Here is a 15,708-nt window from a genome sequence, read left to right on the forward strand (position 1 = left end):
TTTGGAAGTGCTTTAAGTGAGCAACAACGTAGGAGTTGAAAGTATGGAGCCATGAATTCTGACAGCAGAGTTGCAAATGGCAGAGGAGAGGAGATTTGAATTCGTTGTGTAGGGTTTTTGCCGGGGGGAAAAGTGGAATAGAGGCCCCCAGGAAGAGAGCTGGCTATCTTGAGGGACACAGTTTTAGGAATTCAGTGTGGCTGAGTGGAGGGTAGAAAAAGCCAAAGGCAGGCGATGAGATGGATAAATTAGGTGAAAGGCCAATATTTAAGTATTTCAAGTCAATATTAGGTCAGCCTTAAGTGGGGGCCACACTATGTTCATTTCTAAATGACGGACTTTCTCTAACACCCCATGCAGTGATGAATGTGTTCGTCTCTGTGCTGCAGTCCAACAATGAATAAGTTCTTAACCAGGAGTATGTTGATAATTGTATAAACACACACAGGCATGCTCCTGGTTCTACCTTTTACAAGCAGGGTTTCCTCTCACAACTGGTACGGAAAACCACTTCCTTGGAGCTAGTGGCCTCAGGACTTCGAAAGTTTAGCTCCTAGTGTCTGCCTGGTGACCCTTCGGAGAATGGAATGGCGTGTTGGTGATAGGAATTCGTTTTCCTGGCCTTTGTTGTTGGTGACAGACAACATCCGTGAGGAGAACAGGCAGCCTTGGACTCCTGTTCATCTCAGATACCTCTCTGGCTGGCTCTCTGCCTTGGGTGGGGTCTTACCCACTTTGGGGGGTCCTTTTCTGGGTATGAAGTAGATATTTTCATTGCTGCTGCTTTGATCCTTCTGGGATGCTGTGGGTCTAGAGAGACTACTGCAATCACTCCTTGGTAATCACAGTGACCTTGTCAGAAGAAATAGCTCTGAGTTGCGTGGTGTTAAATCTTGTACTAAAAGTGGTTTGAAAGAGTTAAGTGCCTGTAGCTGGGCACTGATTGAGGGACTGATGTTTGTTGTGATTTCTGGATGTCTTTATAGACATCTCTGAAGAAAGAAAGGTTAAGCACTTTGTAGGTTCATATTTAAAATTCTTTCTATAGATTTTATTTTATAGGTTAATATTCGCATCCTATGATGAAAATTGGAAAACATCGCTTGAGTCGCCTCTTTCTTTATGAGCAAGGTTATAGTCTACTGCTTTTTTTTCCTCCAAGAAATTGAATCAATTTGGATTTACTATGACATTATGATTGGTCACAAAATAATAGCTTCCTTCTATTAGTAACTCTTCCTTTAATAGTTAAATAGACGACAGGAACATTCACGAAGGATTTCTATCCAGTATGCATTGCTTTCACTTGGCAACTTGACTGAGAAGAAAAGATTCGGGGGTGGGGGGAGGGAGGAAAGGAGTCTGGGGTTACCAGGGACACACTACTGTATAGAAAATAGATCAACAAGGACCTCCTGGAGAACACAGGAAACTGTACTCAATATCATGTATATTGGAAAATAGATATTATGTATATGTATTGGAAAAGAATATATTTACAATGGAAAAGAATCTGGAAAAGATACATATATGTGTGTATGTATAACCGGATCACTTTGCTGTACACCTGAAATGAACACAAGCTTATAAATCAACTCTCCTTCAATAAAAAAAAAGAAAAAAAAGGAGAGGTTCACCAGGCTGCCTGCCTCTTACCTCAGATATTCCACACACATCTTTAGGGTGCCCGAAAGCCAGACATTAATGGATTAGTCCTGCAATTAGTCATCATATGGTTGCTTTGGGGGAGTTTTCTTTTCTTTTTGTCCTTTTAGGGTCGTACCTGTGGCATATGGAGGTTCCCAGGCTAGGGGTCTCATCAGAGCTATAGCTGCTGGCCTATACCACAGCCACAGCAATGCAGGATCCAAGCCGCGTCTTCGACCTACACCACAGCTCATGGAAACTCCATATCCTTAACCCACTAAGCAAGGCCAGGGATCCAATCCTCCACCTCATAGTCCCTAGTCGGATTTGTTTCCGCCGCGCACACGATGGGAACTCTGGGGGAGTTTTCTTATTTATGAGATAGTGGACGAAGGCAGGCAGGGAACTAGCTTCTGTCAGGTGACTTTTATGTGCCAGGTGTTTCGTGTACCTTTTAAATTCCCGATTATCACTCTACAAATGAGGTGTTTTTATTTCCTTTTTCCATTTGGGGGAGTGAGACTCAGTAAGAATAGGCCCAAGGCTATGTACCAGATTTAGAGGCTGGATTTGGACCCAGGTCTGGCAGAGTCAGAGCCAATGTTTTTATTACTAAGGCACACTGGATTACTATATGATAGAATATGTGATGTTGAAGTCTTTAGAGAGAAGAAATAACATTTCCTCAAAGAAATCTAATTTTGGTTAGCTATTTCAGTATCAAATATAGCCATGAAAATAACATCTGAAAAGTGATTTGCTTATAACCAAACATGTAAGGAGCATTGTATATATGAATTTTCTTCTTAAACGTTATACTTACTGATATAATACTTTATAGTTCTAGGGCTTTGCTAGTTGGATAATAGAAAAGATAATAGGTAGTAAAGCTTACTGTTAATGTGAAGATAAAAAGTCTCCTTTAAAATGAGAGTTTTTGTGTGGCTTAGCAGGTTAAGGACCTGGCATTGTCACTGCAGTGGCTTGGGTTGTTGCTGTGACTGACGCAGGTTCGATCCCTGGCCTGGGAACTTTGGTGCAGCCAAAAAATGAAAAAAAAAAAAAAAAAATTCTCCCTTAAAATATGAAATACAGATTGTGGTACTAAAATCCTCCTGATGGTGTTATTTAAACCCATACACACTAAGTGCTAGTTAGTTGGAACTTTCAGAAAGGTCCAACTTGCCTTTGATTTTTTTTTACAAAATCATTAAAAATGCATTTCTTAAGAGGAAAGTGTCCATTTTCTCCCCAGAGTTTATAGTCCAAGATATCTTTTACTAAATTAAAAAAGCAGAAAGGCATTAATCTCCCACGAGGGTCTGTGAGCGTTGCATTTAGGTATTATTATCGCCTCATTTATAAACCAGGATCCAGAATGACTCCAGAAGGTCACAAACCAAGTCCGCGTTGAAGCCCGGGCTGGAACCGACGTCTCCCACCGCTCCCAGGGAGTCAGCCAATCATCACAGTTATTAATATCCCACTTGCCACTTGCTGCAGGCCATGAACATAAATATTTTGTTGGCATTTTATCTTCATGCTCCTTACGTGCCAGGCTCCCTTTCTTCTTTCACAGCCCCTTCTAATAACTCACTCACGTTCCTTGTCTGACCACTTTGGCCTTCGCCACGAAAGTCACACGTCACCCTGGCAGGGAATGTTGAAGCGTGTAGAGTTTGCATACTTTCACTTTGCTCTGAAGGCCTTTTCTAGACTTCAGTCTTTTTTTCCTTGTGCGCGTGCATGTGTGTGTGTGTGTGCACGCGCGCGCGTGTGTATGTCATGGGGAATGGAGCGCGTGTGTATGTCATGGGGAATGGTGAGTAGCTAGAAATACATTTGCTACATTAATATCCAATGACTGTATGTATACTGGGAAACAGTAAAACTGTATTGCTCTGTAAATAGTTTATAATAAATGTGGCCACCCAATTTATCACAGGACTGTGGTTTGTTTAATAAGTGACTCATTATCACAATCTAAAAGCCAGAATTCTAGGTAATTTAAGTGTAAGCAGAGTGTTACTCATCTTTTCATATGACCTCAGGTTAGAAGGCTACATTTAAGAATACAACCTTGCTTTGTGGATTACAGATACTTTGCAAACCCTCCCCTGCTTCTATAAGAATATACAAAATTGTCACAAAACATGAAATAACGTTACGGGAAGACGTGGCCAAATTTTAAGAAATCTGGCTTAGAATGCTCTGAAATGTTATTGCTAAATGAATCTTCGAAGAAAATGAATTCCTTTACTGGAACAAAAGTAATTTATTATGCATTTCATGGGTGTCTGCCAAAAGAGTTACTAGCAATATGAAGATCTAATGGATATGAATTAAATACAATCTCTTAGCTCTGTGTTTCGACCTATCTGTTAATTGTCTCTGAAATTTCAATAATTTTAAAAAGCATCTCCCAAGACAGGTGTTGACATATGTGATCATTCATAATTCAGCTACCTGTCTTGGTAGGATAGCAGAGACTGTGAGCCAGAGCATGAAGAGATTGTTTTACTGGCCTCAGATTTTAAGAAAAGTTTGAACAAATATCAGGTGTTGATTTCAATGTCCTGTTGGAGTCTTTGGGGTAAACAGTTCCAAGTCATTATCTGACAATGTCTAAATGATAATTTCCGTGCTGTACTGCCCCTTTGGGTAGTTTTTAGCATGGCATGGCTTCTCCAGAGCTGGTGCACATGCTCTAGAATTGTATGTTTATCCTCTTAAACACACATACTTCTAATTTAAAGCTCTCGTTAGGTTTAGTCACTTGATTCATGGTGAAGCCTGAATGTGGGCTGAAGTTTTTTCTCGGGGCTTCTCAGATTAGCAGCTAGATGGAAACAGTCAGGCAGCCCGGTGCTAGCCCCAGCTCTATGTGTGACTGTAGCAGGCTGCCAAGGTTTTGTAAAGCCTCTGTTTTCCTCCTCCTACTAAAGGGGAAAAGTAATTTCTACCATCTGGTCCTTAGGAGTAGCCTAAGTGGGAGATGCCTGCTGACCACTTTGAAGCTGAAGAATAGCACTGTTTTAAATAGGACTTTGGACATTAATAGCAATGTGCTTTATTTGCATGGCATTTTTTTCATCCCAAGGCACCAATCCTTACTTTCTTTCTTAATGCAGGGGGTGGGAGTGGATTTAGAGATATAAAGCTATTGTGTCAAAATTACCATATTTAATTACTTTTATTTCCCTGATAGCAACAATTTTTCATTCATTATGATTCTTAGCACTTCATACTGCTTTCTTGTAAATGTGGCTTGGTTGTTGGACCAGGTGCAGTTTTTCTAGTAGAGATGGCCAGACGAGGATGCTCATCCAGGCTCCTGAAACCGCCCCCCCCTTAAAAATTTTTTTTTAATTTTTAGGGTTGCACCCATGGCATATGGAAGTTCCCAGGCTAGGAGTCGAATCGGAGCTGCAGCTGCCGGCCCATACCACAGCCACAGCAACTCAGGATCTGAGCCGCATCTGCGACCTATGCCACAGCTCGCAGCAGTGGCAGATGCTGAATCCACTGAGGGAGGTCAGATCGAACCCGAATCCTCACCTAAAAAGCCAGTTTTTAAAAGTTAGGTTCATAATCCACCCGGTTTTAAATCTTGCCTCTGGATCTTTTAATCACTTATTTGAATAGAATAAAGTCATCTATTTTGACTCATGTCAGAAGATAAATTTTTTCTTTAGTATGCTAATGACTTCAAGTTGTGGGCCAGACCCTTTTCCCTGCAATTTATATTTGTACATCAGTATTTTGCTGATAATCCCAGAGGACTTATAATAAACTTCGGACCGTGCCTTTCTTTATCACAGCATGCTTGCTGTTTGAGTGTGTACAGATGCTTAAAACGATTTGCTTCTTTGCCCAGAGTAGACTATGTGTGTAGAATAGTTCTTTCCCTCCTTGAAAAGAGCAGCATCCCGGGTGTGGTATAAACTAACTAGCTGAGGCCCAAAGGGACAAGAGAGGTCAAGGGGGCAGCCAGTGAGCTCTCCTCAGTAAGGAATTTCCTTGCTGATTTACAAAAAAATAAACTATTCTGCTGAGCTCCGAGTTAGGTCATCAGCTGGGGTAACCGTGCCTCTCTCTTCTTGAGCTTTATTGAGCTGTTTGGGAGAATTAAGGCGTGTGGTTGTGATGGATGGTTTTCACTCCTCCTGGTGGAGCGGGAACGTGTGTGTGTGTGTGTGTGTGTGTGTGTGTGTCTGGGTGTGTGTCTGGGTGTATGTGTGTCTTCCTAGTGTGACCTTCTCAGCTGTCATTAGGCCACTTTTGTGTCTGGTCCTATTACCTCCATTCAAACTGAAATGACCATGGTTTTTTAGGTTTCTCTTTTGTTGGGGCTGACACTTGATTTTGTGTGTGTGTGTGTGTGTGTGTGTGTGTGTGTGTTTAGGGCCGCACCTGCAGCATATGGAGGTTCCCAGGTTAGGGGTAGAATCAGAGCTGCAGCTGCTAGCCTACACCACAGCCACAGCAATTCCAGATCCAAGTGGTGTCTGTGACCTACACTACAGCTCATGACAACGCCGGATCCTTAACCCACTGAGCAAGGACAGGGATCGAACCTGCAACCTCATGGTTCCTAGTCAGATTCGTTTTTGCTGAGCCACGACGGGAACTCTGACTCTTGGTTTTTAATTTTCCCTTCGGAGGAAGGCTGCTATCCAGCATCACCAGGGTCTAACCTAGAGGTTAGGAAAGCAGAGAAGAACTTGGCAGTGAGACCCTCCCCACCCCCCACCCCACAAACTGGAACCACAAACTTGGACCTGTAGGAAGGACAGATCAGAGGCTGTGGAAGCTGACTGCCCGGATCTGAGCTGAGGAGCCAGTGTGATCACTTCAAAGCCCTGTGCCCTGGGGCTGGTCCCTGGGCCCGGCCTGCCTGGGGTGCCCAGTTTTGTTTCTCCAGACTTAAGGCAGCCTTGAGAGGGATGGATTGCACGGCAGCTCAAGCACACCCCAGCGGACTCCTTCTTGGTTTTCTTCCTCAAAAATGAAATTTATTGCTTATTCACAAGCCAGAGAACCTCTGCTATTCTTCTGGAAGGGCTCTGTCCTTTTAGGGTCCCTTGGCTCTCACGTGTCGCTTTACCAAAGCTGCCGTGTGGGTATCTCGGGAGGCCGTCTCTGGGCCTGCCTATTATGGGATGTGGCGAGTAAAGGCAAAGAAAGAGCCAACACTGTTGGCGAGCCAGACCCTGCTGGGCATGGATGGTCCGAGTTCAGAAACACCTGACTTTTCAGTTACAGGTTGGAAAGTGAGCACAGGCTCATTGTCACAGGAGAGCAATCTGGGTGATCTAAAAGATGAGAGCTGTGCTGCATCACAGGCCTGTGGTGCTTTTCCCTGTCTGCGGCAGCGAGTTGTCCTGAAGTCATTTATTCCTTTAAGAGGGAGGAATCCAGCCAGTTGCTCCCATCTAACCCGGGCTGCTTTTGGTGCTAAGCCCTGGCTGGGTCGGGGCTGATAACACGTTCTCTCAGCAGGAAGTGCCTCCATTTTCAGTAGTCTCTGGGAGGGTGGAGGGCCGATAAGCTGTGAGTGGAAACACAGACCAGATTTCTGCTCCACCCTCCTATTGCCCTTTGATCAGAGAAGGAGCCAGGACCTCGCCTGCCTGAGCTGCCTCCGAAAGGAGGAAGGATGGCTCCGCTGTGGGCGTTTGGAGCTCTCCCCTGCTTTTGTTCGGGAACTTTCTGGGGATTAGGCTGGTTTAAGTTAGTGACGTGCCTGCTTTGGCAATGTTGAGATGTCTGCAATCTCTGATCCTTTCAAGCATTTAACTCGACGTGGGAAAAGTTTGACCAGTTGACGCTGATACTGTGTGCGTGTGCGTGTGCGTGTGCTTGTGCGTGTGTGTGTGTGTGTGTGTGTGTATTATGGCCCTGGACCCACTTGCTGGGTCCAGAGTCATAATAAGTTATTTCTGATCTTCTCCCCTAGTTGAACTGATTCTCCAGAGGTAGCTATGGAATAGCCCCATTGAGGGAAAGGCACTTAAATGAACCATATGACAAGCCAGATTTCTTCTTTTTTGTTTTTGTCTTTTGTCTTTGTAGGGCTGCACCCACGGCATATGGAGGTTCCCAGGCTAGGGGTTGAATCAGAGCTACAGCCGCGGGCCTACACCACAGCCACAGCAATGAGGGATCCAAGCCCTGTCTGCGACATACCCCACAGCTCACGGCAACACCGGATCCTTAACCCACTGAGCAAGGCCAGGCATCCAACCCGTGTCCTCATGGATACCAGTCGGGTTGTTGACCACTGAGCCACCAAGGGAACTCCGACAAGCCAGGATTCTTAAGGAGACCTGTGCAAATTCTAAACTTCTGCAGTTAGAACGCCAGTTTCGAGAGCTCAGGTTACACTGATGAAGCCATCGTGGACTGCTTTTGCTGTATTCACGTACCTTGGAAGCATGTTTCATGCATACACGGCTGGCTGGCTGGCTTCCAGCTTATGGAGGTGACTTTAGGGGTGTGTGGGGACCTCTCTCCACTGTGACTCCTCCCTATATTTCATGCTTCTTTATGCCTCTGTCCAGGCTGGTTCATTTCTCAGGTGCTGGTGTCTCCTATTTCTGGTGCTAACATCTACTTTTTTAGACTGAACTGTGCCCTTCAGTTAAAACATTCAAAAGAAAGGAGTGGATGGCTAATAGTTTGGGCCCTCTCAGAAGGCCCTCTGTCCCCAACCCTGCACCTGGGTTCCTCTGCGATACTTTTGCATGTGCCTGGGTAAGTCATAATTATGACCTCGTTAGAATTTATATCCTGCTGCTTTTCACTTAACATTGCATTACAGGGTTTTTTTCCATTTTGCTACAGTATCTTACTATTTTTAATAATTGCGTAAAGAGTGCATTCAATGGATGTCCCTTGCTTTCCCGAACCATCCCCTATTGTTAGACAGTAGAGGGACTTCCCATTGTGGCTCAGCAGGTTAAGAATCCAGCTAGTATCCATGAGGATGTAGCTTTGATCTCTGGCCTCGCTCAGTGGGTTAAAGGATCTGGCCTTGCCTCGAGCTGCAGTGTAGGTCACAGATGGCAGCTGGGGTGTGGTGTGGCTGTGGTGAAGGCCTCAGCTATGGTTCCAATTCTACCCCTCGCTTGCGAACTGCCCTATGTGGAAGGTTCGGCCCTAAAAAGAAAAAAAATGGCATTAGATTATCTCCATGGTTTCCACTCTTCTAAGTAACTCTGCAATGGATGTCTTCCTGTGGGGAAGCCTTCCCTCCCTTTGAATTCTTTCCCTTTTAACAAGTTTCCAGAAATGAAATGACAGAGCTAAATAGGGTATAAAGTTTTTTGTTGTGTTTTGTTTTTTAAGGCCACACTGGAGGCATGTGGAAGTTCTCAGGCTAGGAGTCAAATTGGAGCTACAGCTGCCGGCCTACACCACAGCCGTAGCAATGCAGGATCTGAGCCATATCTTCGACCTACACCATAGCTCACGGCAACACTGGATCCCCAACCCACTGAGTGAGGCCAGGAGGGGTTGAAACTGCATCCTCGTGGATGGTAGTTGGATTCATTTCCACTGCGCCATCATGGGAACTCCTGAGTATAAAGTTCTTGATGGCTCAATTAACTCCTTCTAAGGTGTGCACCAGAATATAGCCCAGCCCAGGACAGGGGACCAGGCTATCAGTCCCATCAGATCTCTCCATTCATGATAATCTCATTATTTGTCGAGAATTAAAATTTTAAATAATTTTTTGTTGATGTATGATGTATGTACGTTGCAGCATTTCAGGTTGAAGTACTATGTCCCCACTTAGAAATAAGGCCCTGGTGGCTCAGCGGGTTAAGGGTTGGGCACTGTCTCTGCAGCAGCTCGGGCTGCTGCTGAGGTACTGGTTCACTTCCTCACACAGTGCAGTGGGTTAAGGATCTGGTGTTGCTGCAGCTGTGGTGTAGGTTACAGCTGCGGTGGCTTGGATTCAGTCCCTGACCAGGGAACTTCATATGCCGTGGGTGTAGCTATAAAAATAAATAGATAAAAAATAGGGTTCTCAAACCTTGGGCACAAGTATGGCTCTTTTTTTCTTTTTTCTCTTCTTTTCTTTTTGGGCTGGACCTGTTTCATATGGAAGTTCCCAGGCCAGAGGTAGAATTGGAGCTACAGCTGCTGATCCACACCACAGCCACAGCAATGCCAAATCCGAGCCATGTCTGCAACCTACACTGAAGCTCACAGCAACGCTGGATCCTTAACCCACTGAGTGAGGCCAGAGATTGAACGTGCATCCTTATGGATGCTTGTTGGGTTCTTAACCTGCTGTGCCACAGCAGGACCTCCTCTATTTTTCTTCTACCAAACTCAGGTGTTGCTTTTGATTTCAAATGAGCTGATGTTTTTTCTTAAACTCACCACTCATGTAATTTGGGATTTGCCTCTTGTATAGCTTCACATTCTTGTCTGAATAAAAGAGACAGTAGGTATTTCAACCGTAGCTTTTGAGACTGTTGTTCAGGTATAAGGTGTTAAGATTTCTTTAAGGCAGCTTATTTTAAAAACAGCCTGTGAGCCTTTTAAGGGGCTGCAGAAGCAACTGGTTGTTTGCTCAGAGCTGTCAGGGATGGTGAGATTTAGGTCATTGTTGAGATGGTATTCACTTAACCTCTGGTTGAATTCTTAGGGCTGCTCCCATCCGGTGATGGCAGTAACTTAGCTGGAGATTCGATGAGGGCCATGATTCCTCACTTTAATAATATTGAAAATGTGTGTAGTATTTTTCTTGTCAGACACTTTTTTTTTAGGGCCACACCTGCAGCATATTGAGGTTCCCAGGCTAGGGGTCCATTCGGAGCTCCAACTGCCAGCCTACACCACAGCCACAGCAACTCGGGATCCGAGCCGTGTCTGATCTGCACCACAGCTCGTGGTGACGCCAGATCCTAAACCTACTGAGCGAGGCCAGGGGTGGAAGCTGCAACCTGATGGTTCCTAGTCTGATTTGTTTCTACTGCACCACGATGGGAACTCCTTGTCAGACACTTTTGCAGGGGTTTAATACACACTAATTTTTGCAACAGCCTCCTGGTGTTGGTGCCTCTTTATTTCTACTTTCTGGGTGAAGAAACTGAGGCACAGAAAGTTCTAGGTCAGACCCAGCTTCTCTCTCCCAGAGGCTCCTCTGATGTACTGCTTAACATCTTTCCCTTTGCGCTGTCCTGTCTGGTGAATGGGCCTCCCCACATCCTGCATGCTGCCAATTTTGAGCACCCTTTCCTCACCACCAACAATAGCTTCCCTTTATGGAATGTTTACCACGGCAAGGCATCCTGACGCTTCTGCAAACATTTGCTCACCCAGTTGTCACAAATAAGCTTGGGGTAGGGCCAGTTTCCCGAGGAGGTGGGGCACAGGAGGGGACAGCACCCAGTGGGTGGCCGAACCCAGGGAGAATTTGAAAGCCCAGGCTGTCCTGTCTTGCAGGCTGCCTGTGGCCACCTCCAATATCCTTTTTCCTCTGCAGTTCCTTTACAGACCTCTTTGTCTATTAACTGGTCCTTTTTTTTCCTTTTCTTTCTGTTTTTTTTTTTTTTTTTTTTTTTTTTTTAAGGGCCGCGCCTGTGTTGTATGGAGATTCCCAGGCTAAGAGTCGAATCAGAGCTGTAGCCGCTGGCCTACACCACAGCTGTAGCAACACCCTGTCTGAGCCTCGTCTTCTGTCTACACCACAGCTCACGGCAACGCTGGATCCTTAACCCACTGAGTGGCCAGGGATTGAACTGGCGTCCTATGGATACTAGTCGGGTTCATTACCTCTGAGCCATAAGGGGAACTCCTTTTTTTATTATTATTATTAAAAAAATTTGAAGTATAGTTGATTTACAGTGTTGTGCTAGTGAGTGTGTGTGTGTGTCCTCGTTCCGCGAGTAACCTGGGAGAACAGTTCCAGGCTTGTAGTCCAAGTGCCTGGCTTTCAGAGGTACCCTGCAGTGTTGCTTGTTGCTAACTGGTGGTGAGCCCTCTGCTGTCTCAGGGCTTCTGGCCATTTTCGTCAGGGGTGGGGGGGTTGCTTCCTGGGGCAGTCCAGGCCCCCTCTCCATTTCAGGAAATAGCCCTTGCTGTGGTAAAGTCCAATTTAGTCAGATAAATGCAGATGTGCTTTTTACTGGAAGTAGGTAGATGAATAGATGGCTGGTGTGAAGCAGCAGTTTTAAGGGAGCTCACTCTGTCACTCTTTTCTGAAAGACTCTTTCTAATGGAATATTATCCTTTTGTTTATTTCTTTGGGAGTTAAATCTAGATCCATGCTAGAGTTCCCTGGAGGCTCGGCAGTTTAAGGATCTGGTGTTGTCACTGCTGTGGCTCAGGTCACTGCCATGGGGTACATTCACTCCCTGGCCCTCGAACTTCTGCCTCCCGCCCCAAAAAAGACCCATGCTGAGTTTGCTTATAGCAGTGGTTCTGAGCTAAATGTAATCACCACCTGTAATGAAATTCATAGCTTTAGTGGGACGGGATCAGTTCATCAGTTTCAGAATTTTCACAAGGATCGATTTTAAATTTTAGACAAGTCAATGAGCTTGTGAAACTTGCTTTTTAGGCACCCAGAGCCTCGATGTGTCTTTAAGTTTGTGTTATGTAAAAGGAGGTGTGAGTTGGCAGGGGGAGATGGGCACTGTTGTCATGGGATTTTCACAAACCTTTCATTTTTGCTGGGAAGTGGGAGGATTGGTCACCTGTGGAGTGACCAGATTTGGTCTGTCCAGCTGGCAGGAAGTTGGGGTGGGGCAGACACGAGTTCCATGGTCAGAGCTCCTGAAATCCTGTCTCCCAGACAAACACGGTTATTGTGAGGATTAGAGAGAAAACCAGATCTTCTCTGGGAATGGGTAGGGCCACGTTTACTTCCAGGACCCCAAGCGGAGCCACGGGGGCTCTGGGAACCTTCCATTCGCCTTGCTCTGTGTCTGGTGCCCAGTGTTTCTCTGAAGTGGATGTAACATCAATTTGGCCAGACAGCTGGATGTTTTAAGGATTTCATGGGATTGTGTATGTAAAAAAGGAATGCTTTGAAAAGTTCAAAATGTTCTACCTGCATCAAAAAACAAGTGTCTGGTAGTTTATGGAATGGAACCCTGAAAGCTGGGAAGAAATAATTGGCTTCAGAGCTTGTAGAAGGAAAAAAAAGCATGATTACAATTTGTGATTATGGCTAGATTTAAAAAAAAAAAGTCAAGTGCAACTGTTTTCTCAAATCGTAGTCTAAACATGATTTTAGTTATTTTGGTTTGATTCTACTAAATTATATCATGTTTGCTTTTTGGTCTTGCTTATTTGGATGGATGGAAGGAATAAATGAAACAAGAGAAAGGTGACCTTTGCGTTAAGAAATAATTGCCACGATTATGACAGATAGGGGATATTAGCATTTTCTTTATCATGTGGTCTGCTTCAAACATGGCCCATTCTTCTTGGAACGAATTAAAGTCCATGTATGCATGGGTTAATTTTCCATGAAGTCAGTGCTCAAAAATTTCATTTATCAGGCCTTGCTGAACTGTGTATCTTTCCTTCTTAGACTTTGATAGAACGGCTGAGCCCAGTGGTTCTGCTGTGTGTGTGTGTGTGTGTGTGTGTGTGTGTGTGTATGTGTGGTGTTCTGCATTTTCTCTTGCAATGATTAGATTGTGTGGGCATCCTTAAGGCCTGTTTACCTACGTGGTGTGGTTTCAGTGTCAGATCTGAGAGTTTGGCACTTTGTGCAAATGGGTTTCCTCCAGTTCTCCTTTCCTACCCTTGTCCAACTGCTCGTCTTGCCGGGTGGTTCCTACCCTGAGTGAATGATGTGAACAGGAGGTGTTTTCTGAGAGCTGAACCCGCCAGTGTTAGGACCGTGTTACCACAGCACCTGGCGAGCAACTCTGCTGGCCTCACCATCGGCGCACTTGTGCCCATGTGTTTACCTAGGGGAGCCAAATGACACATTTATGGTAACTGTCTCTTCCCTTCTCTCCATCCCCCTCTTCCACCAGGCAGGCGCCTCGGTGATGTCTGGCACGGGGGAGAGCGCTAATCCCGAGAACAGCGAGCTCAAATACTCAGGTCAAGACGGGCTGTACATAGGTGTCAGCCTGGCCTCGCCGGCTGAAGTCACCTCCTCGGTGAGACAGGATTCCTGGTGCGCCCTGGCCCTGGCCTGAGCCGGCCTCGGGGAGCGGGAGGCCACCGAGGCCCCCATGACCTTCACCGATCTCCTTGTCATGCAGTCCAGACTGGGCCGAGGATGCTGATGGGACATTTTCCTCTGACACATGATTTCTGTGCCTTTATTTGAAAGAGAAGAATCTCCCAAGAGGCTCGCTCTGTCTTACCACCCAGGCCCCGTCTTGGAGACCCAGAGAGAAGATGGAACTCATCCCCGGGGAGGGCCGCCGTGGCGTCCACAGTATGCCGCCACCTCCCCGGCCACAGCCACGGCCACTTGCAGGCAGCCTGCCTCTGGGTGGACCAGAGATGTCCAGCGTGCCACTTCCAGAAACCGGGACTAAGACCGGGGCCATGCCCGCTAAGGAATATTGAGAGAGATTTTTAAAACAAGGGTTTTATGCGTATTGCCCCAAATCATGTGCTTCTTCTGATCAGCTTTGGTTATTCCCGAATTTCTCCGTACCTTTTCCATGCCCCAGATTCCACGTGCGTTTATGGAGAAGACCATTCGTTTGGTACACACCTCTGGAGGCTGAGTCGGTTCAAGAGCGCTCTTGTCAAAAGTATCACCCAGTTTGCAGGACTGCACCGTAACTGTAACATACACTGTGACTGACGTTTTTTCCAAGTTCACATTGTGTGACTGACCCGAAGTCAGTCTGAATTTGTAAACAGGGTAGCAAACAAGATATTTTTCTTCCATGTATACAATAATTTTTTTAAAAAGTGCAATTTGCGTTGCAGCAATCAGTGTTAAATCATTTGCATAAGATTTAACAACATTTTTTATAATGAATGTAGACATTTTAACTTAATGGTACTTAAATAATTTAAAAGAAAAAAATGTAAACTTAGACATTCTTATGCTTCTTTTACAACTACATCCCATTTTTATATTTCCAATGGTGAAAAGAAAAATATTTCAAGAACAAATCTTCTCTCAGGTAAATTGCCTTTATCCATTTGTTAAGAATTTTGTACAAGAACACCAGGATCTCCCCTTTATTTTACTGTGGAACATGTGCTGGAAAAATGGCAACAAAACTTTACTACCTAACAGATAACATTTGTAAATACTCTAGGCATCTGTACACACTATGATGACGTCTTTATAGTGTGACTAACCCACAAGCAGGTTGGTTTACGTTAATTTTTTTTTTTTAATGGGATGTCATATGGAAACCTGTTTCACCAGAGTTTTAAAAATAAAAAGGGTTTTTTTTTTTGTCTTCTGTACAGTGAATTCCTTCCCTTATAGTTTCATTTTGATACTGTATGTGGCAATAGTTATTCATATAAAATAAGTGCATGTGATGTTTGCAAATTGCCTTACGGCTTTCCTTTCAATGAAATGTCCTTTTGGAGCTGTTTGATACCCTGATTCATTTGAAGTTGGCACGTGGAGCCAGGTTACGACTTTCAGTTTGCATTGGGGACAATTTATAAGTGAAAAGGACCCAGTATTATATGATATTATCTGCAATTATAAGCATTCTATTTAAGACGAATCCTTAAAAAACATTTAAAAAAAGTCCAGAGTTTCTTTCCCTCTGAAGGAAATACACTCTGTAGCCCAGAAACAGAATGTTTTCCACGGAGTTCCCGTCGTGGCTTAGTGCTAACGAATCTGACTAGTATCCATGAGGACTCAGGTTCGATCCCTGGCCTTGCTCAGTGGGTTAAGGATCCTGCGTTGCCATGAGCTGTGGTGTAGGTCACAGACGCAGCTTGAATCCTGCATTGCTGTGGCTGTGGTATAGGCCAGCAGCTGTAGCTCCATTTCAATCTCTAGCCTGGGAACTTCCCCATGCGCGAGGGTGGGGCCCTAAAAAGCAAAAGACGAAAAAACCCAGAATGGTTTCCTTTCTATTTCCT

The 15,708-nt window shown here is 44.9% G+C and overlaps 1 protein-coding gene across 5 annotated transcripts in view; it reads left to right on the forward strand.

Moving 5' to 3' along the window:
* GATA6 (GATA binding protein 6) overlaps nt 1-15,076 on the forward strand; it is a 31,799-nt gene extending 16,723 nt beyond the window's left edge. For 4 of the 5 annotated variants that reach the window (XM_005656112.4, XM_005656113.4, XM_005656114.4 and 1 more), the window contains 1 exon segment: nt 13,659-15,076. In XM_005656112.4, coding sequence (XP_005656169.1) covers nt 13,659-13,826 — 168 coding nt within the window. In that variant the 3' untranslated portion in view covers nt 13,827-15,076. 5 annotated transcript variants of the gene reach the window in all.
* The last annotated feature ends 632 nt before the right edge of the window (nt 15,077-15,708 follow it).

The sequence above is a fragment of the Sus scrofa genome, chromosome 6 (assembly GCF_054392235.1).
Source record: "Sus scrofa isolate SSC_HxYL_T2T_F1_AM1 chromosome 6, Sscrofa_HxYL_maternal_Yorkshire_Landrace_v2.0, whole genome shotgun sequence".
NCBI classification, from domain to species: Eukaryota; Metazoa; Chordata; class Mammalia; order Artiodactyla; family Suidae; genus Sus; species Sus scrofa.